This window comes from Fistularia commersonii, chromosome 12, assembly GCF_037954325.1.
Source record: "Fistularia commersonii isolate RoL2024-O1a breed Wild chromosome 12, RoL_Fcom_v1.0, whole genome shotgun sequence".
In the NCBI taxonomy this organism is placed as follows: Eukaryota; Metazoa; Chordata; class Actinopteri; order Syngnathiformes; family Fistulariidae; genus Fistularia; species Fistularia commersonii.
The window spans coordinates 8,557,495-8,581,172 of record NC_141295.1 but is presented as its reverse complement, the minus strand read 5'-3'; the positions used below and the strand labels follow the sequence as shown (position 1 = coordinate 8,581,172).

Below are 23,678 nucleotides of genomic sequence, written 5' to 3'. Positions count from 1 at the left end.
AAGAAGGCCTGCGATCAAGGGAACAAGAGTCCACTGAGGGTCTTAAAAGCAATGATCAAGACTCGCCTTAAAGTGGATTTGATTTCTTATCCTTAACCTGCAACTTTATTTCTCCTCGGGCGATAGGGGGTGTTTTCTCTCCTTCCAGATGGACATGCCTGGAATACTTCCCCCGGGAGGCATTTTTACCAGACGTCCAAGCCACCTTATCTGGCTCATCTCTATGCAAAGGAGGAGCAGCTCTACTCTGAGCTCCTCCCGGATGACCGAACTTCTCGCCCTTTCTCTAAGGGAGAGTCTGGCCACCTTGCGGAGGAAACTCATTTTAACTTCTCGTATCAAGATCTTGTTCTTTCAGTCACTACCCACAGCTCGTGACCATAGATTAGGGTTAGGGAATGTAGATCAACCGGTAAAGTGAGAGCTTCGCCTTCAGCTCCCTCTTGACCATGACAGACTGGTACATAGTCAGCATCACTGCAGGTGCCGCACCAATCCGCCTGTCGATCTCCCGCTCCATCCTTCCCTCACTTGTGAACATGACCCCAAGATCCTTGAACTCTTCAGAACCTCCTCAGGACCTCTTCCCCGACCTGGAGTGGGCATTCCACCAATTTCTGGTTGAGCACCATGGTCTTGTATTTAGAGGTGCTGATCCTCCCCCCATTGCCTGTATGATGGGGTCCAGTACCCCATACCCGGAGCACCCCCCCAGGATTACCTGCAGGACACGGTTGAATGCCTTCTTCAAATCGACAAAACACATGTGACTGGTCGGGTAAACTCCTATGCCCCCTCGAGGACCCTGCCGAGGGTATAGAGTTGGTCCACTGTTCCATGACCGGGACAAAAAACACACTGCCACTCCTGGATCCGAGGTTCAACGACCTGGAAGACCCTCCTCTCCAGCATCGCTGAACAGACCTTACCAGGCGTGGCTGAGGAGTGTTGTGCCGCGGTAGCTGGAGCACACCCTCTTATCCCCCGTTTTTAAAAAGGGGGATCACCACCCCTGTCTGGTAGTCCAGCGGCACTGTGCCCGACATCCACACAATGCTGCAGCGGCATGTCAGCCAGGACGGTTCTCTAGTATCCAGAGCCTTCACGAACCCAGGGTGACCCTCATCCAACCCGGGGCCCCGGCTACTGGGGCTCAGCAACTTCAGTCCCGGAAATAGCGGTGTCCGCTCCAGAGTCCTTCTGCTCTGTTACCCACTGGAAGGTGTTTCAAGTGGGTTGAGGGGTCTCAGATGTATTCCTGCCACCGATCTACACTATCTCGAGTTGAGGTCAGCAGAGCCCTACTCCCACTGTACACAGTGTTGACGGAGCACTGCTCCCCCCTCCTGAGCCGTCAGATGGTGGACCAGAATCTCCTCAACGCCCACCGGAAGTCGTTCTTTATGGTCTCCCCAAACTCCTCCCATACCCGAGATTTTCTCTCGCCAACCACCAAGCTGCTTGGCTTGCTTGGGAGTTGACCTTTGAGTCTTCCAAGTCTGAATGGCATCCTCCCCCACCATCAGAGCCAGCACACCACCAGATGGTGATCAATTGACAGGTCAGCCCTCTCAATCAAAGAATTGTGGCCTAAGGTGTGTTGTGCCAAGTGTTCGGGTACACATTCGAGGGGCGCTCCCTCCAGTCAAGCCCTTCCAAGTCGCACTGTCGTTGCCCATGTCAGTGTTGAAGTCACCCAGTAGAACAAGGGAGTCCCCGGTAGGAGCGCTCTCTAGCAGTTCCTCTATGGACCCTAAGAAGGGTGAATAAACTGAACTGTTGTTGGGTGCATAGCCACAAACAAGAGTCAGAATCCGCCCCCCTCAGCTGAAGGTGGACGGGAGGCTACCCTCTTGTCCACCAGGTAGAACCCCAATGTATAGGTGCCGAGATGGGGGGCAATCAATATGCCCACACTTGCCTGTCGCCTCTCACTGTGGGCAACTCGAGAATAAAAAAAAGAGTCCAGAGTCCAGGTTTCTGACCCCACGCTGTGAGTCGGGGTGAGTCCGACTACATCTAGTCAGACTCTCTCAGCTTTGCGCACCAGCTCGGGCCCCTTCCCCCGCCAGAGAGGTGACATTCCATGTTCCAAGACCCAGCTTCTGTAGCTGAGGATCAGACTGCCAAAGTTACCCTGCTCTGGCTACCGCTCGGCTCACACTAGACCCAACCCCCTTGGCCCATCCTGTGGGTTGTGATCCCAGGGCAAGAGGGATCCATGTTGCTCCTTTGGGCTGTACCCGGCCGAGCCCCATGGGTGAAGGCCCGGCCACCAGGCGCTCATCACTGAGCCCCCGCCCCCGAGCCCCGTTGACCCACGTCTGGGCACGGGAAAACTCTGTCTAATGATTTTCTTCTTTAATGGGGGCTTCTGAGACACACTTTTTCTTGTCCCTCACCTGGTACCTGTTTGCCTTGCATTATCCTTCCAGGGGCATAAAAAACCCCGAAAAAATAGCTCCCAGGATCACTGGGACGCGCAAACCCCTCTACCACGGTAAGGGGGCAGCTCATGGAGGGTCAGTAAAAATCGGTCTATTATTTTTCACATTAACCATTTTTAAAATATAAATAGATTTAAGATAAAATAAAATACTTTTTTAACACATGAATGAATGTTGCTCCCTAAATCTCCTGAAATCTGTCTGGGCTTAGAAATGACCCAATGTAGTAAGTGAGTGATTTTCTGTAACCAATCTGTGTTCAGTATTGTCTTGGGTGTTCTGTGTGCGTGCGTGCGCATTTGTGCACGTGCATGTTCGGATAGACAGAATAAAATTATAAAATATTATATACACCTGACAAGTTAGGTTATTTATAGAATAGTTTCACTTAAAATAAGCAGTAATCCTATATGTGTAAGTTGTGCTCTGTCGAACTCTGTATATTTAAGTTTCCTTTGATTTCCTCTCTTGGACATTATAAATGCATACGTTTTCATACTATTTCATACTATACATCAAGAAAATGCATACTATTTTCTTGATGTTGGCAAGGTCACCCCCTCGGGGTGGGCAGACATTTTAGCACCAGGGCCATATTTAGTTTTGTTTTTTTTAAATGAGAGGCAAGCTGGACCTTTTGTAGATAAAATGGAAAGTGAGGGTGCATAATGTTTAAGTTCCTACATTTTCAGATTTTTATGAATTACCCAATACAACAATAAAAATCTTTAGGTGAGCTATATGAGACTGATAAAGATTTTATCAAATTTATTTGACTAAGATTTTGTCTACAGTTAGATGGTTAAAGCAGGACATATCTTTACCGTCCTTATTACTGTTGTGATCCTTCACTTTGTTTATGTGTGCATGAGTCTTTGTACATTTTTGACAATGATACGCAAAAGACATGTTGGTGCTTAGGGTAAGAATAAATGCATTTTCCGTTGGTTCCCAAGACAAATTGATCTGTGCTTGAGTTGCAATTTAGACCCCTCATATGATTGTATATCAAGATAGTCCAGGCATCAGACACTCGCCCAAGTATGGATCCCTCAATGTTTTCCTGTTGATGGTTTGTTTTACACTTTTGCAGTGGTCTGAAAACATGTATTTTACAATCCGGTCGTTGATATTGACATTCCATCTCTTTATGTGTAGATCAGTATGTGTTCAATTTAGCAGAGGTTAAAAGATAGTGGTTTTTAGTTTAAATTTCTTAACCTTTGAGGCTTACCGAAGAATCTATTATCATAATATTTGTATCTTTCATGTTGAACTCTAGGACACTGTTGTCTGTTGTGCGCCCTCCTCTCCGCCTGTATGTCATAGTGACAAACCTGTGTTGTATTCAAACATGTTTGTCAAATTCTTCTGTGGATTTTGTGGGTTGCAGCACCCAGGGATTTGCCTCTCACACCAGGATGCTAAAACACACATGCACGGGCACAAACACCCACACACACTTGCTAGGTTTAGCAAGGTCATCTGAAGTGGTCCCCTAGGACATGTATTGTGACAGTTGGAAGAGAAGGTTTTTTTTTTCCAGTCAGTCAGTTATTTAACCACTTTCCCTCCCTCTCTCAAACTATCATGCTTCAATATACCAGGATCTTCCCCCATAAACCCCTTTCCCCATTTATCAGCTCAATTTCTGTCTCCCTCTCAACTTCTCAGACCTCTTCTGAACACTGAACTTCTGTTAACTTCATTGGCATAACAAACCAAACATTTTTTTTCCATGTGCATGCAGTCAAGTGAAGGGAAGGGCAGAGTTCTTCCAGCTGTTTATTCCAGTTTTTAGATAGACGATGGGGAGACACTAACAAAAGCAGTTCATGTGCAAGTGGCACATCCCCTCCTTTCTCTCTCGCTTTCCTTGCACTGGCATTCACTCATCTTTTCCTCTCTCCTCATCATGTCATCCCTGCATCTTTTCCTCATTTCCATGCCCCTATCTCTCCCCTCATATTCTCCTCACCCTCTCTCTTGCAGTGCACCCCCACCACTCTCCTCCTCCTCTGTCTGGGGTTCTCTCTCTGGTTACAGCTCTGGGTTTTGCTGTATGAAAGGCAGCTAGCTAACTATGATGCTGGGGAAAGACTACATGCTGGCCATTGTGATTGTCAATTATGAGGGTAGGTGCATTTATGAGGGTCGTGTAAAACCTGAACTGACGCTGTGGAGTTCGAATGCCGTTCGAGTGGGTGTGTACGTATAAGAGACCATGTGAATTTGTGCACATCTCTGCCAAAACAGGGATGAAGTTTTTGTTCCTTGTTCATAAACTCTTGTCCTCAAGTCTTCCATAGGTTCTAATGATCAGTGCATGATTTGCTTTCATAGTATCAATGTGCATGCTGTGGGAGTGAAAGCACATTGACACTGTCATGGTAATGTATATGTGTGTTGTCGTTTTGCAAAGAGAACGTGTGTGTTTTGCTATAGAAGCTCACTGCTTTCCCCTCCCCCTCTGCTCAACTCTCTTATGGCATGGAGCTGCATGCTAACTGAGGCTGAGAGGCTAACTGATCCGAAGCTCTTTTATAGAACACTCCTGTGAGCTGCATTGGTGTAAGAGAATTATTTGCCAAAGTGTCATCACACTAAGGCCTTTTTTCACAATTTTCCGATCACACCAGTTGTCCGGAGAGGGTGATGCTGCTAACTTTGAAGCATTATGTTACTGTCAAGTAAAGGAAGAACTAAACTGGAGTACTAAAACCGCAAGCTTTCTGTCAGGATTTCTCTCTCTCTTTCGCTCTCTCTCTCTCTCTCTCTCTCTCCCCCCTTTTTTGAGGATATGCATGGTTTGTTCCACATCCTCCAGGCTGCTCATTTAATACCAGCACCCATTTCGTGAGTCACCATCTTCTCTCTTACTTAAATTAAACAGTCAGACACACTAGACACTCGGGCTCCCTCTGTTGTAGTTTTTTTGGGTCTGACCTATTTTTTGCTCTTGAAGACTACTTATCCCAGAAAGCAATTCTTCACAGCCTTTTGCCTTTAAAGCCCAGGCACAAGTCTTAAGTAACAGTGCGTGGTTCTATGAACATATGTGCATGTTCCCTGAGATTTTTGGCTGATATCTCCTGCATTCAGTCAGAATCCCATCTCAAAGTGGACGATCCAGACATCATGATGATATATGGCTGACTGTCAGGCAACAGGCTGTGTTTCATCAGCATGGTCAGCACTTTAAAAACTCTGCAATTACAATCACACCCCCCCATATACACACTGCACAGACAGACCCTTCGCGCTTATATCACGTTTATGAGTTGCCACAAAACAGAATACAGTTTTGGAAGATCTCGTCGTGCTCTGCGCGTATATTAACATCACACACACGTATGCTTGCATGCATGCACACAAGCACACAAGCACACACTCACATTTTACAAAGATGTTATCAGAAGTTTTGCATGTTTGTCATTTAACCACTAGAGACGGCAGCCTTCAGGTGAAATTATATATATATATACAGAAATTATATACAGAAGAGGGATATTAGTAATAATTCCATCTCCAAACTGTGTGTGTGTGTGTGCGTATGTGTTTGTGTGTGTGTGTGTGTGAGAGAGAGAGAGATACATGAGCATTTCTGCTTAGTCTCTTCAAGATTTTTGATGTACACCAAGGAATCGATCCTCTTCACAAATAATGAATCCACCCAAGTACTTCAATAACAGGATGGGAGAATACCATTCTCTGCCTGAGCCAATCCATAGATGTGTTTTATACATTTATCGAGACAAAAGTCTTGTACTTGACTGTTGTTATTGCTTTGTCATGTGTGTTTTTCTTTTTTTTTTTTTTTTTTTTTTTTTTGCAAGATATTTGGAATGAACAGTCATTCCAGACAGACCCTGACCTTCCACCAGGATGGAAGAAGATCACAGATATGGCGGGTATCTACTATTGGCACGTTCCAACAGGGACCACCCAGTGGGAGAGACCTGCCACCCACACTGCACCCACTGGACAGATAGAGTCCCAAAACATGGACGACCACACATCCTCAAAGCCACGAAAACACTCCTTGGGCTCACTCAGCCCCTCACCCACTCCTGACCCTGAGGTGAGACAAAGAGGAAAGGAACGTACCAATTTGTGTCATATTCCAATCATGTTTTTCGGCATCCCGGTCACTTGGTCCCATCTAGTTTAATTATCCTAAAATGCTTTGTCATTCAAGTTGTAATCTTTGGTTTAAGGATTAAAGAAAAAAATCCAGCTTCTTTAAAAAAAAAAAAAAAAAAAAATCGGATTCGCAGGAATTAAGCAATCAATAAATGTTTTAATAGGGGCAAGCTTAGTCACAATTATATAACTATATAAATGTATAGCTTAATTAAAATTCTAAATCCTCATAGGTAATTAAACTTCTGTCCTATAATCATAATTTTGTCCGAAAGTAGACTGTAGGCCAGGAGTGGGCAAACTTTTTGGCTCAGCGGCAGCATTGACTTTTAAAATTTTGTAGACGGGCAGGGTCAACATAAGATATGATACATAGAAAAAAAAACGCATTTGGTAACAGTACATATCAGACCTGTCTCAAATTTGCTTTGAAAATAAAACCAGCTTGGTTTGGAAGGCTGTGACGTTTGCTTGCATTTCATGCACAAACCAGTTTTTCCCTTGTAGCTTCACGTCCAGCTCAATTCATGTGTGTCAGTATGTCCACAGTAAAGGCTAAATCACAAAGCCAATCTGTGTCATTCAGCTCAGGAAAAATTCTCAAGTGTTCTCAAGTAGCTCCAAAAATGAAATAGTCTCCTGTTTGAGCTCCAACATTCATCGATGCAATCATTCACATCAAGTATGCATTCTGTACCAATCTTTGGCGGGCCGGTTGTGGCCCGCGGGCCATAGTTTGCCCACCCCTGCTGTAGACAGTGACTGCCTCTAAACCACCTGAAATAAAAATACAAAACTGTATTAAAGATATGCTTGCCAAAAGTCAACAAACAGCAATAAGTTATTAATATGAGTACATATTTGGTTTTCTGTCTCAGGCAGCATCCAGAAACAGTAAATGCTGTTTATATAGCACTTTAATGATAAAAGCATTATAAATATATTTATCATTGTGTTCTCTGGGATGAAGGAGTGTTGAATGAAATCATAATGACAAGACTTCAATAGGTAGTTTTGTAATAACAAAACCAAAAAACGCATAAATGTAAAGTGCATTGGTTTAACTCTCTACTTGCACATGTCAATTCTTGCTCCTAGCAATGCCAAGCCGAAGTCTTCTTCAGGGGCTCCACTCGCTCAGGCAGCACCACGTCCGAGAGCTCAGTGGAGCCTCTCTCCACTCATGAACCGATCCTCCCCACGTGCGGATTTGTTAACAGCTGCTATTTCGTAAGTAACCAACCCCTGCCTGTTGAAGAATCTCTGTTTTACGTTTATGTTTTGTGTGTCTGTCTCTCTAACATACATACATATGCAACAACCGGGTAAAGAAAGTTATGCAAAGACAAAGCATCGATACAACTGAATACAGAAATAGAAGAGCCCCAAGCCGGTCAATCATTAAGTCATGTACAATGAAGGAGGAAGCAATCAAGGGGATTGATAGATATGCATGCATGTTGACAAGTAGATGCTAGAATATCTTTCCACCACATCTACACTATATGGCCAAAAGTATTTGCTCACCTGCCTTGACTCGCATTTGAACTTAAGGGACATCCCATTCCTAATCCATAGGGTTCAATAGGACGTTGGCCCACCCTTTGCAGCTATAACAGCTTCAACTGTTCAGGGAAGGCCGTCCACAAGGTTCAGGAGTGTGTTTATGAACATTTTTGACCTTTCTTCCACAAACTGATGTTGGATGAGAAGGCCTGGCTCTCAGTCTCCGCTCTAATTCATCCATCGGGTGTTCTATTGGGTTGAGGTCAGGACTCTGTGCAGGCCTGTCAAATTCATCCACACCAGACTGTGTTATCCATGTCTTAATGGACCTTACATTGTGCACTGGTGAACAGTCATGTTATAAAAGAAAGGGGCCAGCTCCAAACTGTTTCCACAAAGTTAGGAGCATGGAATTGTCCACAACATCTTTGTATGCTGAAGCTTTCAGAGTTCCTTTCACTGGAACTAAGGAGCCAGCCCCAGACCAAAAAAAACAACCCCACACAATAATCCTCATAATCAACAAACTTCTCACTTGGCACAATACAGTCAGACATGCACCATTTTCCTGGCAACCGCCAAACCCAGACTCGTCCATCAGATTGCCAGATGGAGAGAAGCACGATTCGTCTCCCTAGAGAACGCATCTCCACTGGTCTAGAGTCCTGTGGCGGCTTGCTTTACATCACTGCATCTGACACTTTGCATTGCACTTGATGATGTTTGGCCTGATGCAGTTGCTTGGTCACTGAAACCCATTCTATGAAACTCAGCGCACAGTTCTTGTGCTAATCTGAGGGCCACATGAAGTTTGGAGGTCTGTAGTAATTGACCTCCGTTGGCAACTGTTGGCAACCTCTTCACACTATGCGCCTCAGCATCCGCTCACCACGCTCCGCCAGTTTACGTGACCTACCACTTCATGGCTCAGTCGCTGTCATTCCCAAAGCTGACAGTTGACTGTGGAATATTTAGGAGCGAGGAAATTTCACGACTGGATTCGTTGTACTGGTGGCATCTTATCACAGTTCCACGTTGGAATTCACTGAGTTCCTGAGAGCGACCCATTCTTTCAAAAAATGTTTGTAAGAACATTTATGCGTAAATGCTTGATTTTATACACCTGTGGCCATGGATGTGATAAGAACATCTGATTCAGATTATTTGGATGGGTGAGCGAATATTTTGGGCCAGATATTGGATCAAGGAGCAGGTGAATGACTGCCTGCTCAAACATTAGAGTGATGAGGGATGAAACAGCCAACAGATAATCCAGATTGTTAATAATTTTGTTCTCTGAATTATAATTATGAGGATTTTCTTGGATTTTAAATAGCTTTTTATCTTTCTAAGCCACGATCAACGTCTCTCCAGGGAATGCCTGATCAAGATTGTCATTCCAAACATCAAGATGATGAAGACAAGGTGGGATATCTATTTTCACAGTTCCCAAACTTTTTTTTAATTCATTTTGGCCAAATCGCTATGAGCCATTCCGTACCACATGATAATGTTTGTTTGTTTGTTGAGGGTAGGGATAAAGAATATGTATAGCAACTCTTTTTTTTTTTTTTTTTTAATACAGTTTCTGCAATGTAGTTGTAAAAATGACCCTGATCTTGTTGTTCATACATAATTGAACATGATCATTTTGCACACGATTATTTATTAAGTGTAGAATTCCTGCTTTCTGAAAGGGAGGAGTTGATTTAAAATTCGCCATCTGTGCTTTGAATGAGTTAAAAGGGGCTATTGCTGACTTCACTGCCCAACAACGTAGAAGTTCTCAGTATGATTTTATAGGCCGTGCAATATTATCTGTTTTGAAGAGGCTTTTTAAAGGGAGGTTATGTTTGTACTTTTATGTTTAATAATGTCTACCTCAATCACACAAACTGTAGTCTGTATTAGTTTGGATAGGGTGTTTATTACCATTTGTTTTGACTATGTTTAGCCATTTCACCTGAATGGAAATTGAGCTGTTTCTGCAGAAATAAGTCATAAATCACCACACGGTAATTTCAGACCTAATGTACCGGTGTAGATAAACACCAACAAAATACACATTGGGTTTTATGTTCATTTTGTATAAATCAAGAATGAGGATTAACATGATTCTATTAAGATAAATGTTCAATAGGAGCTGGAAATGTCAGAATACATTGGGGCTTGTATTTTCTCTTTTATGCTCCTTATTGCAAGAGACCTGTGTGTAGTGAAAAAGTGAGCTAACAGCCTGGTTGTCTCTCCGTCCCCTCCCCCCCTTCCCCAACCCTTGATCCCCATCCCTTGACCCACAACTACATCTGTACATGTGTTTTAAATGCTGTATGTAGAAACAGATGTGGAGTGATTTTGGCGGAAAGATTGATAGTGAAGTGTGGAAGGCAAGTATAAAGCACTCAGTGTCAGTGAGTCTTGTCTTTTGTTCGAACTTCATCCACTCTTTGAGTGTGTGCGTTTATTATTATTCCACACCAGAAAATTAACTGCCTGGGCAAAAGCATGTGTGGCTGAAGCTTAAACATATATGTAGCAATCCTGCATTTTGTTCTGCCTGATACGTAGACACGTCTCTCTTGTATGGCTGCAGCAACACACTCGATTTGTTTCTTTCTTTACCGAGGTGGTTTACTCTTTTTTTTTTTTTTCCATCTTCCTTTCCTGCTGGCACAGATCTAAACGTGTTTGCACACAAGTGTGCACACATACTACATAACTATCTTTCTTTGACAAAGCATGTCCTGTTACAGATAACACACCAATGCCATTTCTGCATCCAGCAAGAGCATTCTGTACACACTTGGATGCATGCTGGCAAAAACTGTGTGGAGTCAAAATATTAAAACAGGTTTGTGTCCTTTTAGCCCCTCTCCCACATGTTCTATAACAATGGATTTTGACATCGATCAACAGATTTTTATCGGTATTCCAGCAACAAGATCCCAAGGCTTCGGTTTCCACCCAAAATGTATCAAAATATTAGACTTGATTTTTAGGAAACTCACAAAAGGATATACATATTTTTTTTTTGCTTGTTTTTTTTTTTTATATGTTCCTTTTTTCCTCTTCAAAAAAGTAATTTGGAAAGACCGACATGGCTTTATAACAGGGGAGTAAAAAAAGTCAGCCACCAATTGTGCAATTTCTCCCACTTAAAGATGAGAGACCTGTAATTTTCATCATAGGAAACTTCAACTGTGAGAGACAGAATGCAGGAAAAAAAAATCCAGAAAATCACATCGTCTGATTTTTTTTTTAAGAATTTATTTGCAAAGTATGGTAGAAAATAAGTATTTGGTCAAGAACAAAAGTTAGTCTCAACACTTTGTCATATACCCTTTGTTGGCAATGACAGAGGTCAAATGTTTTCTGTGAGTCTTCACAAGGTTTTCACATACTGTTGCTGGTATTTTGGCCCATTCCTCCATGCAGATCTTTTCTATAGTAGTGATCTTTTGGGGCTGTTGCTGGGCAACACAGATTTTCAACTCCCTCCAAAGGTTTTCTATGGGGTTGAGATCTGGAGACTTGCTAGGCCACTCCAGTACCTTGAAATGCTTCTTATGAAGCCACTCTGTTGCCGGGGCGGTGTATTTGGGATCATTGTCATGCTGAAAGCTCCAGCCACAATTCATCTTCAATGCCCTTGCCGATGGAAGGAGGTTTTCACTCAAAATCTCACGATACAGGCGTCCCGGTCCCTTTGCAGAAAAACAGCATGATGTTTCCACCCCTATGCTTCATAGTAGGTATGGTGTTATTTGGATGCAACTCAGCATTCTTTCTCCTCCAAACACACCAAGTTGAGTTTTTACCAAAAAGTTCTATTTTGGTTTCATCTGACTGTAGGACATCCTCCAAATCCTCTTCTGGATCATCCAAATACTCTAGCAAACTTCAGTTCTTGCGTGGACCCCAGATTGAGGGAGATTATCAATGGTCTTGTATGTCTTCCATTTTCTAATAGCCCCCATGGTTGATTTTTTTTTTTTCACACAAAGTTGCGTACCTATTGCAAATTTAGTCTTCCCAGCCTGGTGCAGGTCAACAATTTTCTTTCTGGTGTCCTTTGACAGCTCTTTGGTCTTGGCCATAGTGGAGTTTGGTGTGTGATTGTTTGAGGTTGTGGACAGGTGTCTTTTATTCTGATAACCAGTTCAAACAGGTGCCATTAATACAGGTAACGTATGGAGGACTAAGACGCCTCTTACAAAAGAAGTTACAGGTCTGTGAGAGACCGAAATCTTGCTTGTTAGTAAGTGACTAAATACTTATTTTCCACCATAATTTGCAAATAAATTCTTTAAAAATCAGATAATGTGATTTTCTGGATTTTTTTCCCATTCTGTCTCGTAGTTGAAATGTACTTATGATGAAAATTACAGGCCTCTATCATCTTTTTAAGCGGGAGAACATGCACAATTGGTGGCTTTGTGTGTGTGTGTGTGTGTGTGTGTGTGTGTGTGTGTGTGTGTGTGTGTGTGTGTGTGTGTGTGTAATTTTTTTTCACCTTATCCAATATAGCATTTTTATTCCATCTTTACATATATGTCTAATGCTTCTACTGCTTCCACTTTGCGGAAGTCATTTATGCCATCAGTTATACACTTAATGTGTTCCCATTTCACTAAAACTCATTTACATTGTATCTATTCAGCAACTCCTCATGTTCTGAGTGAAAAGCTTTTTATTCCCCCCAATTTTTCATTTTTTTAGCCAATCTTGTTTAAAACACTGAACTTATGATTCACATAAATACAGGTCAATTGATAGTTTTGCCAACAAGGTCATCCCCCCGTGGGTCGGTTAAAATGTTGCTTGAATATGCAATCTAGAACTATACCGCTTTATGTCCGCTTTATGCAGATGAAGTGAGTCTCTTGATGTGAGCCTCCCGTCATTCTGCAGGCACAAAGTTTCTGGAAGCTGACTTAAAAATATTAATTTCTATTCATAAAACCTCATGTCACATTCTCTAAGGGACTTATGGTCTCAGTGCGTGGTATGAGTCAGGTAACTCACCCTTTATTCTTAAAACGCCTAACTCTCGTAAGGAAATAGATCCGGGCATGGCTGTTTGGATGGAAGTCCTCATGGGCTCTTGTGGCTGCTTTTTTTTTTCTAGATGTCGCCTCAGCCGGGTAGTTATGGGGTGCTCAGCTCGTAGTTTACATAGCTCGTGCACATCTTCGTCTCGAAGCATAATCAATATGCCCATTCGTGACCTAAACAAAATCTACTTTAATGCTCTCCGTGTAAATCACTCTCTGCTGTAACTGAGAGCATACTTGATGCAGACAGCAGTTGGTTTGGATCGATAGCACTTCTCTGTCCTATACTCATGAAAGTTCCTGGACAAATTTTATAAGTCAAACGTTCGTGTAGAAATGTTTTTAGTGAATAAGCAACCCCACTATAAAACGCCTCAAAAGGCTTGCAGCTCTCTTAAGTGAAAATGTATGGGAATGCTTTCTCATATCATGGGAGGGCTGCACGGTCAATGAAAGCTGCCACAACATCACAAAAACTTACTCGAGGTTACATGTGTGAATGGGGCTTTAAGGGAGATGTGTTCTTGCAATTTTGCTCATTCTGATCACATATTTGGCTCAGGACCTGCAGGCGGCCACAGTGAATCCTGATCCAAGTCTGAAGGAGTTTGAGGGGGCAACTCTTCGCTATGCATCACTTAAGTTAAGGTAAAATACTTGCAATTTTATTTTCATTTGCCTCTGTGACCTCCTGTAGTTTGTGATTTTTCTCTGATTTAAGGTTTGAATAGACTTCTTCTCCTTTCGGCTTTTCCCTTCAGGGGTCGCCACAGAAAATCAACCTTCGCCATCTACCTATTTTCTGTATCCTCCTCTCTCACACAAACTACCTTCATATCCTCTCTCACTACGTCCATAAATCTTCTATTTGGTCTTCCTCGAGACCGCCTGCTTGGCAGCTCCAATTCCAGCATCCATCTACCAATATATTCAATATCCCTCCTCTGTACACGACTGAACCGTCTCAGTCTGGCTTCTCTGACCTTCTCTCCAAAACATCCAACACTGATACACTCATTCCTGATCCTATACATCCTCATCCCTCCCAAAGAGAACATTAGCATTTTAACTCTGAGTTAAATGAAATCAGTAAAAGTAGGAAGCTGGTTCTTTCAGTCAGGAAAGGACTGTGTGCTTCATTAGTGTAATGACTGCAGATCTACAAGCAGCACAGAAACCTTGTTGCCAAAGCGGCACATTGTGGCAGGTCATACTGCTGTCTCAGCACTAAACAGTGGTCTCTGTTTTCTATTTTCTTTCCATAAGGAACCGTCCAACTGTGGAAGAAGAGGAGTCCAGTGGTATCAACAGTGATCCCGAAACAAAAGTAAGACGATGTTTTCATAACTACAAAAGAACAATTCGAAAAAAGTATTTATATTGTAAACACTTACCTTGCATTTAGTTGAACTATAAAATGTGATGAATGTTTGTGGGGTTGACATCTTAACCTTAAGGGTACTATATCAGGGAAGTGCCCCATAACTTGTTAAAATGGTCAAAGCTGACCATGTCATCCTGGAGACATGGTCTCTCCAGCGTTTCCTGGGTCTTCCCCGTGGTCTCCTCCCAGATGGACATGCCCGGTATACCTCCCCTAGTAGGTGTCCAGGAGGCACCTTGACCAGATGCCTGAGTTCCTCGATGCCTGTTGCCCCCTCGAGGACCCTGCCGAGGGTATAGAGCTGGTCCTCTGTCCACGACCGGGACGAAAAACCACACTGCCACTCCTGGATCCGAGGTTCAATGACCTGGTGGACCCTCTTCTCCAGCACTGCTTAATGGACTTCACCAGGGAGGCTGAGGAGTGTGATCCCCGGTAGTTGGAGCACATCCTCTGATACCCCTTTTCAAAAAGGGGGATCACCACCCCGGTCTGCCAGTCCAGCAGCACTGTCCCCGACATCCACGCAATGCGGCAGAGGCGTGTTAGCCAGGATAGGCCTACAGCATCCAGAGCCTTGAGGAACCCAGGGCAGAGCTCATCCACCCCCCGGGGCCCTGCTACTGAAGAGCTTTTTGACTGCTTCAGCAACTTCAGCCCCGGAAATAGTGTTGAGGAGGTCTCGGAAGTATTCGTGCCACCGATCTACCAAATCTCGAGTTGAGGTCAGCGGCGCCCCACTCCCACTGTACGAGGGTTCGAGAATGCCGCCCCTGACAGACACCGACCATCTTACGGCCGCAGCTCCGGTCTGCCGCTTTGACAATGCAAGCACGGAACAAGGCCCATTCGGACTCAATGTTTCCCGCTTTCCTCGGGACGTGGTTGTAGTTCTGCCGGAGGTGGGAGTTGAAACTCCTTCTGACAGGGCACTCTGCTAGACATTCCCCGACCTGGCAGACCCTCACATTACATTTGGGTCTGCAAGGTCTGACCAGCATCCTCCCCCACCGTCAGAGCCAGCTCACCACCAGGTGGTGATCACTTGACAGATCTCTTCACCCAAGTGTCCAGGAGAGATGGCCACAAGTCCGGCGATAGAACAAGTCGCACTGCTGTTACCCAAGTGAGCGTTGAGATCTCCCGGTATAACGAGAGAGGCCCTGGTTGAAGCGCTCTCTAGCAGCCCCTCTAGGGACCCCAAGAAGGGCAGGTAAATTGAACTGTTGTTTGGTGCGTAGCCACAAACAACAATCAGAACTCGTCCTCTCACCTGAAGGCGGAGGGACAGCTCAGGCTCTTTCCCCGCCAGAGTGGTGACATTCCATGTTCCAAGAGCCAGCTTCTGTAGCCGAGGATCAGACAGCCAATGTCCCCCACTTCGGCTACCTCCCGGCCCACAGTGCACCCAACTCCCTTGGCCCTTCCTGTGGGTGGCGAGCCCAGGGGAAGAGGGACCCATGTCATGGGCAAAGGCCCGGCCACCAGGCGCTCACCACCGAGCCCCGCCCCCGGGCCTGGCTTTGTACAAGGACCCTGGTGACCCATGTTCCGGCAGGGAAAATTGTGTCCAATGATTTTGTTCTTTATGGGGGGCTTCTGAGACACACTTTTTCTGGTCCCTCACCTGGTACCTGTTTGCTTTGGGTGACCCTTCCAGGGGTATAAACCCCCCTGGGACACACAAACCCCTCCACCACGGTAATATGGCAGCTCACGGAGGGGAATTATATTTATGTGATTGATAATAATTTCAATCACTTTAGTACATAAACTCTCATCTCTAAGTTTGTCATTTTCTTTTTTGGATGGTCACACGAGTCTGTCTTGTTCAAATTGGCTGACACCCTCTCACCAAAGCGATGGCTGCACAACATCGCCTCCCAGTGGTGACATTGAACAATTTAACTTATTTGGTCGGTCACATGGAATGAATTAACAAATATGTAAAAGAGGCACCCTAGTTTAAAAATACTTAAATATTTGGGAATGTTGAATAATATTTTCTCTTATACCATGAAATGTAAGGGCACGTTCTAAATGAAATCCAAATAAGAAACAAATACAAGAACTACTTTAATGTATGCTGCTAATGAAAGGAGGAACATTAGTTTAAAGCATATACTCATTTTGATGATCTGATGTTGATTTGACTGCCCATTATCTTTATGCCATTTGTAAATATGTTTGTAACATTGTTGCCTCCTTTCATTGATGCATTTTCCCTTTTTAATTTTGAATTAATTCTTAAAATCTTAGCAAAAATTGCCCTTGTTAAACTATAATCCTAACTGTTTCCCAACCATCATGGATTAAGTAGTTATGCCAAGAAAATGCATTAGGATAAAATCAGGATTTATGTTGATGATTTAACATTGTGTTGTTTAGCTGCTAGAACCTCCTGGTTAGAATCATCGGCTCCTTTTGGGTGGGTTGAGGTGCTGCTAACATGGGTTTTGTAAAAGTATTTTTATTCACAGTGTTCAATGTCAATCACTTTATTTTATATAACCCACTGTAGCATACTTTGTGTCACAAAGTAAAATGATAACACATGACAACAAAAGAGACAAGAATCACAGAAACAGAGGAAACACTACATCGATGAAGGGAAAAAAGAACAGCCAAATACTGAAGGGAGAAAAAATAAACCAAAACGGAGCACAGCTTTTGTGGCACAGAACACATCATCTACTATATGAAACAAAGAAAAGGATTGTATTAAGTTCACAACACAGAACATATGCAGCTTTTTCCATATTACATAGCTTTGAGTTTGTGTATCGTGCTTCTTTCTGTTTAATGTAAAATGTTAAATATCTCACTCACCATAGTACTCTACATGATTGAAATGGCTGGACATCACCGACTCACATATGACACCTCATATTTATTTACAAAGCACTTCTGGGTAAACTCCCAGAATAGTACATTTCACTCTGTCACCTCTGGTAGTTACCATCTGCGCACCTCGAAGTTGCTCCTCAATCTGCCCAGAGCTCTGACAGAATTTGGCAAAACGGCATTGTACTGTTATGCACAATGTCGATGGAATCAGTTAAAAAAAAATTTCCATTCATCATTTTAATAGGATCATAAAGAAGGAAGTGAAGGAGGAACGTCATTGTTTGTAATGAGAGACCACCGTGCTTGAGTGTTGTTATATTGTTCAGTTACTTATCATGTGCACGATTTTATGAAATTATTTGTGATTTGTGTATCACGTAGGCCAGTGTTTCCCAAACTCTTTAAAGCCACGGCACATATTTAACATTAGAAAAGTCAAACAGCACAGCACCAAATAAACATATCAAAAACATTTTTGATTAAATAGAATGAAACTGTAGTCTCAATTTACTTACTCAGTGTAAAATCTAATATCTGTAGATTCGTCGAGTTGCAATGCAAATTTCCCACTGATATGCAACTTTTCCAGAACACTCTTTTAAATGACTGCAGACATGTCATCAGTACGTCTGGAAATGGTATTATTTGAGAGCAGGACTCGGGCTATTTCTTTAATAGCGCCACGAGCATTCCTTCTACAATGATTTTATTGGTAGGTTGTATTGTTTTGCCACAGTGTGGCTGTTTGGATATAGCGATGAGTTCAGCAACTTTGTAACTAGCTTTTAGAGCACTCTCACTCATCGTGATGGTATTCTTCAATAACTTTACTTGTTTCTTAGTCTGTTAACACAGATGAACAAAGTAATCTGTGTTCTTATCTTGAAGTGAGTGGTGTTCAGTTTGGAGATGGCATTTTAGTTTGCTTGGGACTATGGACAGCTTTTTGGCAGCTTTTCCCTGCACACCAGGCTCAGTCGGTTCCTCAGTAAAAGTAAATCCAAATGCAATATAACTTTCACTGTATTGTCTTGTACTCACCTTTTTTACTTTCTTCTGACCACTCCTTGGGCCTTCGTTTGTGTTCTTCAGGACCAGAGGTTTCTGACGGAGTACTTATTCTTTTAAAATATTTATCCATGTCGTATCACTGCCGGTGTCTCACTTGACACATCACTAATGAGTTCGCTGTTTGAGCAGCAGCAGGTCGATGCACAGGTTCATTCACTGCCTGCTGCCATCTGGTGGAAGAGCATTTAACTGTCCTGGTGGTCACTGCATGCTGCCCGCATGAATAGAAGACACATTATTTGTGTTGAGTAAATAATTCGAATTATTCACCTGACGAATCAGGTGAAAGTGGGCATTTTTACCACAGCATACTAATGTGACGCAACATTATATCTGATATATAATGTTGGCCAGTTGTCCCTTGCAAAAGACATTTCTGATCTCATTGGGACTTTCTGGTAAACTAGAGTTTAAATAAAAATGCGCTTACAAAAATGCAGTGAGTTGGTCAGTAAGATAAACCATGGACAGGCACTTCCCTCAGACTTATTAACACACTCTCGTGAAACAAATGCAAACAGGCATGATGATCAAACTGGAAAGAAATCACACAGACAGGAAGCAAAACCAGACTATGACACAGGGGATGAAACATCACAAAAACAGGAAGTAACAAAATCACAAATAGATACAGAGATGCCAGAGATAGAACAACTTGGAAATGCTGTAAATAATGTGAAAGAAAACAGAATGAACTGCTATAACTCAAAGGTCCAGAAACTCAAGAATCAACTTGTTCAGTCACTATGGTGACATGGTGACAAAAACATTGAAGAGGGTTTCAGAAGCCTACGCGTTAATCACTTGGTGAGAAATATGTCTAAAATAGATCTTATATCCCTGTGAAAAGCTTTTTTCCTCAACAGATTGCTGAAATGAAATGCGTTCTTGTTGGAGAAAGATAAATGGGACTTTTGAGTCATGTACCTTGTTTTATTAGGTAAAAACTGGTTTAGAAATATTGCCAACTCACTGGATGTATTATTTAAAACTCTATGAGGTTAACTTAAAGAGCGAAAAAATGTTTTGCTCTCACCCAGGAATTGCCGCTGGCCCTTCTGTCTGATTTGACAAAGCAAGAGCGGTTAACATCATATGTACTGTAGTGCAGACGGAAAACATAAAGTTTCATCCATTGTTGTGCCATTCAGTGTTTTGCAGTACGATCTCTTGGCTGGGTGGAGATGGCTGAGGAAGACCTGGCCCCTGGAAAGAGCAGCGTCGCCGTGAACAACTGCATCCGACAGCTCTCCTACTGCAAGAATGATATCCGAGACACTGTTGGCATCTGGGGAGAGGTGAGGAAGGAAGTGCTTTAGTATTTATTTAATTCTGGGAGTGGCTACTTCGTAGCTGTTGGAAGAAGCGTGCTTGCTCCGAACGGGGATAACATGTGAATATGAAGCCAGAATTGATAAGCAGGAGCTAACTGCCGGAAGGCATTAAAAGATAGAGGGAGGTGGAGGATCCTCCTGTATTTCTGTTTATCTGTTAATCTGAACATACAATATGGACAGTAAGTTTTATCATCTTTCAAGAGCCTTTTATATGTCACTTTGTCTTTTTGTACCACATTGTTTCAGATGATTTATTTAGATCAGGGGTGTCAAGCTCATTTTGGTCCGAGGGCCACATACGGCCTAATTTCACGTCAAGGGAGCCGGACCAGTAAAATCATTACCTAGAAGTTACACTAAGTCCAAATTTTTTCTGTTGTTTTAGTGTAAAGGAGCTAAACAGGTAAATTATAAAAATCTTTATACATAATGAGCTGTTCCTCTAAAAAAGTACATGACAAATTAATATTGAAAATGAATATTAAAAAAGAATTGATGAAATTACACACCAAAAATTTTGTTGAGTAAAGAGAGAAAATGTTGTCACTGTGGGAAAATTTGCCACTAGAATTTATGAGAAAATGGATTGGTAGTATGTATAAGAGGGGGTATAATGTTTACAAGGCTAATGTTGGCTGTTCTGGTTATTAAATCTCTTAATCTAATCTTTTTAATTTTGCCTGTTTTTTTTTGGTATTGTTTTATTGAAATAAGAAAAGATCGATTTAACAACGTGACTCGATGTCTTTTCATCAAAAAATAATTTTGTTTTCAAATTTTGAAGCAAAAATACACTGCAGTTACTTTTTCATTTTTTCCTTGGACGTTTTTTTTTTTTTTTGAAACCCACTGTATAAAACCCCCAGATGCATGTGAGAAAAAACATGCGGGCCGCACTAACGCAAAGATTTGATTTCAGGCAGGGGTACACAAAATATTGTTCCGAGGACCGCAATTGAGAGCCCTGATTTAGATATTTTCAGACACACAGTCATACAAACTCAAACTTATAGTTTAAGCATAGAGCAAAGATGTGATGACACACAGTTTTGTATAATTTAGCAGTTTTGTCTCAGGGGATCTCATTCCACATGTAATGATTTTGCAAAAGAATATTCTGTACATACCTCCCCCAATACCCCGTTCCTTCTTTGAATGGCTTGTAAGGACGTGACAGAAATATATTTTTATTTCACAAGCGGAAATGACCACTCAAGTTTTTAGTCAGAATAATCAAAATTCACAAGGCAGTATGAAGCTATACTGGAATGCTTCCAATATATTGAATGTATAATAAAACACTGGTCTATCAAGACCCTTTTTATGTAAAGAAATAAGAATTACATTATGTATGGTGACATTTGCAACACTTTTTATGTGCGCTTTTATCCAGGGAAAGGACATGTACCTGTTGCTGGAGAATAACATGTTGAACCTTGTTGACCCCATGGACCGCAGTGTGCTCCACTCCCAGCCAATTGCAAGTATCCGTGTCTGGGGTGTTGGCAGAGACAATGGCAGGTTAGTTAAAGTGTTAACCATTATTACTCTGATCACTTCTGGTTTTTGTCGCAAACATCTCTGAGCCGCGCTGCCGCTGTTTATGTTGATCATTAATAGCGTAACTTTCGGATTTCACTGTGTTGTAAATGTTACTTTCAGCTGCTGGTTCATTGAATCAATGTATTTCATCAACACTGTATCAGTCAGTCAGTAAAAGGTCAGAGTAATATTTAAGGGCACAGGATTCGTTGAGCCTTGACAGGCAGCAGGGAAATTAATGATTGATTGTGACGGGATGCTAATGAAAGATTAATGCTACACCACAAAGGAGAAGGAAAACGACCTTTATTATTTTTCACCTACCCAATTATCTGTTCCTCACTTTCACCTCTGCCCAGTTGAGCACAGGGAAGCAGGAGAAAGGAGACTGGCCCAGCAGTATGCTGTTTCTGTCTGATGTTGGTATGATGTTCTGAAGTGTTTAAAAAAAAAAAAAGAAATTTAAATTGGCTGCTTCACAGCACAAAGGACCCCGGTTCGATTCCCACAGGGAGCCTGGCTGTGTGGAGTTTGCATGCTCTCTGCGTGAGATTTCTCCACTTACCTCCCATTGTCCAAAAACATGCAGAAGTGCAATCGGGAAAAAAAGAAAAGAAATTGCCCTAGTGTGTGAATAAGAGACTGGGTCATTGTCTTATTCTATATGTGGCCCTGCCATGGGCTGGAGACGGGTCCAAGGTATCTCTCGCTGGATAGGTTCCAGCATTCCCTGTGACCCTAAGAATAGGATAAGTGGTAGACAATGGATGGAATACATAAGCAGCAAATTTAAAACTCTACTCACCAGTGTGTGGCATTGCAGTGATATGATCACTAGATGGTAATGTGGACTACTGCCGTGTGGACAATACGGAAACGAATACTACTCATGATAAAATAGATGGAAGGAGAAGATGGAAAAATTGCCCAGATGTGTAAATTACAGAGCGAACGGTTGTTTGTTACTGCGATCGACTGGCAATGTGTCCAGGATGTACCCGGCCTCTTGCCAAATGACAGCCAGGATAGGCTACAGCACCCCCGCAACCCTGACTGCAGGATAAGCAGTAGATAATTATTGGATGGATGTTACTCAAGACTATCCAATTTATAGTAGTTGCCTTATGTAGAGGGGAGAGGTCATCATAAAAGTTGCAATGCCACACGCACACAATTGTCTTTTCTCAGGCCTGATCATTCAGTGATGATTCTCTCACCCAGTGGTCCCCAAATTACGGCCCACCTACACATTTTTCTCGGCCCCTGAACAACACCAGAGATGCTTTATGATTTTTTTTTTCATTCAGGCCACGTAGTCCTGACTTGTACATGCATAGAACGTAACATTCTATTCAACCCTTCTGCAGTCTGTGCCTTATCTGAAACCCCCCTCCTCAAAAAAATAAAATAAAATCCTGGACATACCTCTGTCAAATAACACGGAATAAATGCGAAAAGATTAGGTAAGAGAAAAATAGACACAGAATGTTGGGTATTTAACCTGCAGTGGACAAACAATTATTTTTTTGTTCAATTCAGAGAAAAGGCTGTTTGTCTCATCTGTCAAGAGATGAGACAAAGACATTATTCATTAATAATGTTATTATTTATTTTCTGATTTATTTATTTAATAAATAATTAAACAATCAATTTATTTATTTATTTGTTTGTTTGTTTGTTTGTTTTCCTGCCAAGATTCCAGAAAGGGTTAATTTTTGGTTATGTCTGGCTTTGTGGAAAACAATAAATGTTTATGTTTAGACACCTCTGCGACCGTCACACTTTTTGTTACAAACTGGCCCGCCCCCGCCCCCCCATCAGAAGGGAAAAGTTATTTGGCCCTCGCAGGAAAAATAGAAAATAAAGACCCCTGGCCTAACCTGTAATCTTGTTAAGATTGCATAGAAATGCCTGTGTCTTCTTGTGTTGCAAACAATCTTGTTACCATAGAAACATGAGAAATAGGCACTTGTACTTTTAGAAAAGGAGGGGGGGCACAATTAGGAAGAAACTAAGGGAATTCTCTTTCAGAACTATATGCGCTTGGCTGCCCGCGGGTAAATATTCCAATCACCACTTAACCTTTTATTTTCTATCCAGTGTGTTCTTGCTGTACACTATCCGTTCCCAGAGGACTTGGTCTGTAGATTCCAAATGCAGCACTTAACACTTGCAAAGTCACTGCATTTATTTTTCTTCTCTCATATATTCATCCTTCTTATCTGTGAGTCCATCTATTATTTTCATTATTGCTTATTGAGCTAACAGGGTCACAGGGGAGAAAGTCAATTCCAGCTGACATTGGGACAATAATTGTAAACTGTGTTGTATGAAGAAGAAAATGAAG

The 23,678-nt window shown here is 42.3% G+C and overlaps 1 protein-coding gene across 5 annotated transcripts in view; it reads left to right on the top strand.

Moving 5' to 3' along the window:
- Window positions 1-23,678, top strand: part of apbb2b (amyloid beta (A4) precursor protein-binding, family B, member 2b) — a 59,781-nt gene that overhangs the window by 20,668 nt on the left and 15,435 nt on the right. For 3 of the 5 annotated variants that reach the window (XM_086156845.1, XM_086156844.1, XM_086156848.1), the window contains exons 5-12: window positions 6,284-6,528; window positions 7,689-7,820; window positions 9,450-9,521; window positions 10,433-10,483; window positions 13,713-13,798; window positions 14,417-14,477; window positions 19,604-19,750; window positions 21,183-21,310. In XM_086156845.1, coding sequence (XP_086012971.1) covers window positions 6,284-6,528; window positions 7,689-7,820; window positions 9,450-9,521; window positions 10,433-10,483; window positions 13,713-13,798; window positions 14,417-14,477; window positions 19,604-19,750; window positions 21,183-21,310 — 922 coding nt within the window. The remainder of the gene's footprint in view (window positions 1-6,283; window positions 6,529-7,688; window positions 7,821-9,449; window positions 9,522-10,432; window positions 10,484-13,712; window positions 13,799-14,416; window positions 14,478-19,603; window positions 19,751-21,182; window positions 21,311-23,678) is intronic. The other 2 variants (XM_086156847.1, XM_086156846.1) reach the window with 1 other exon arrangement.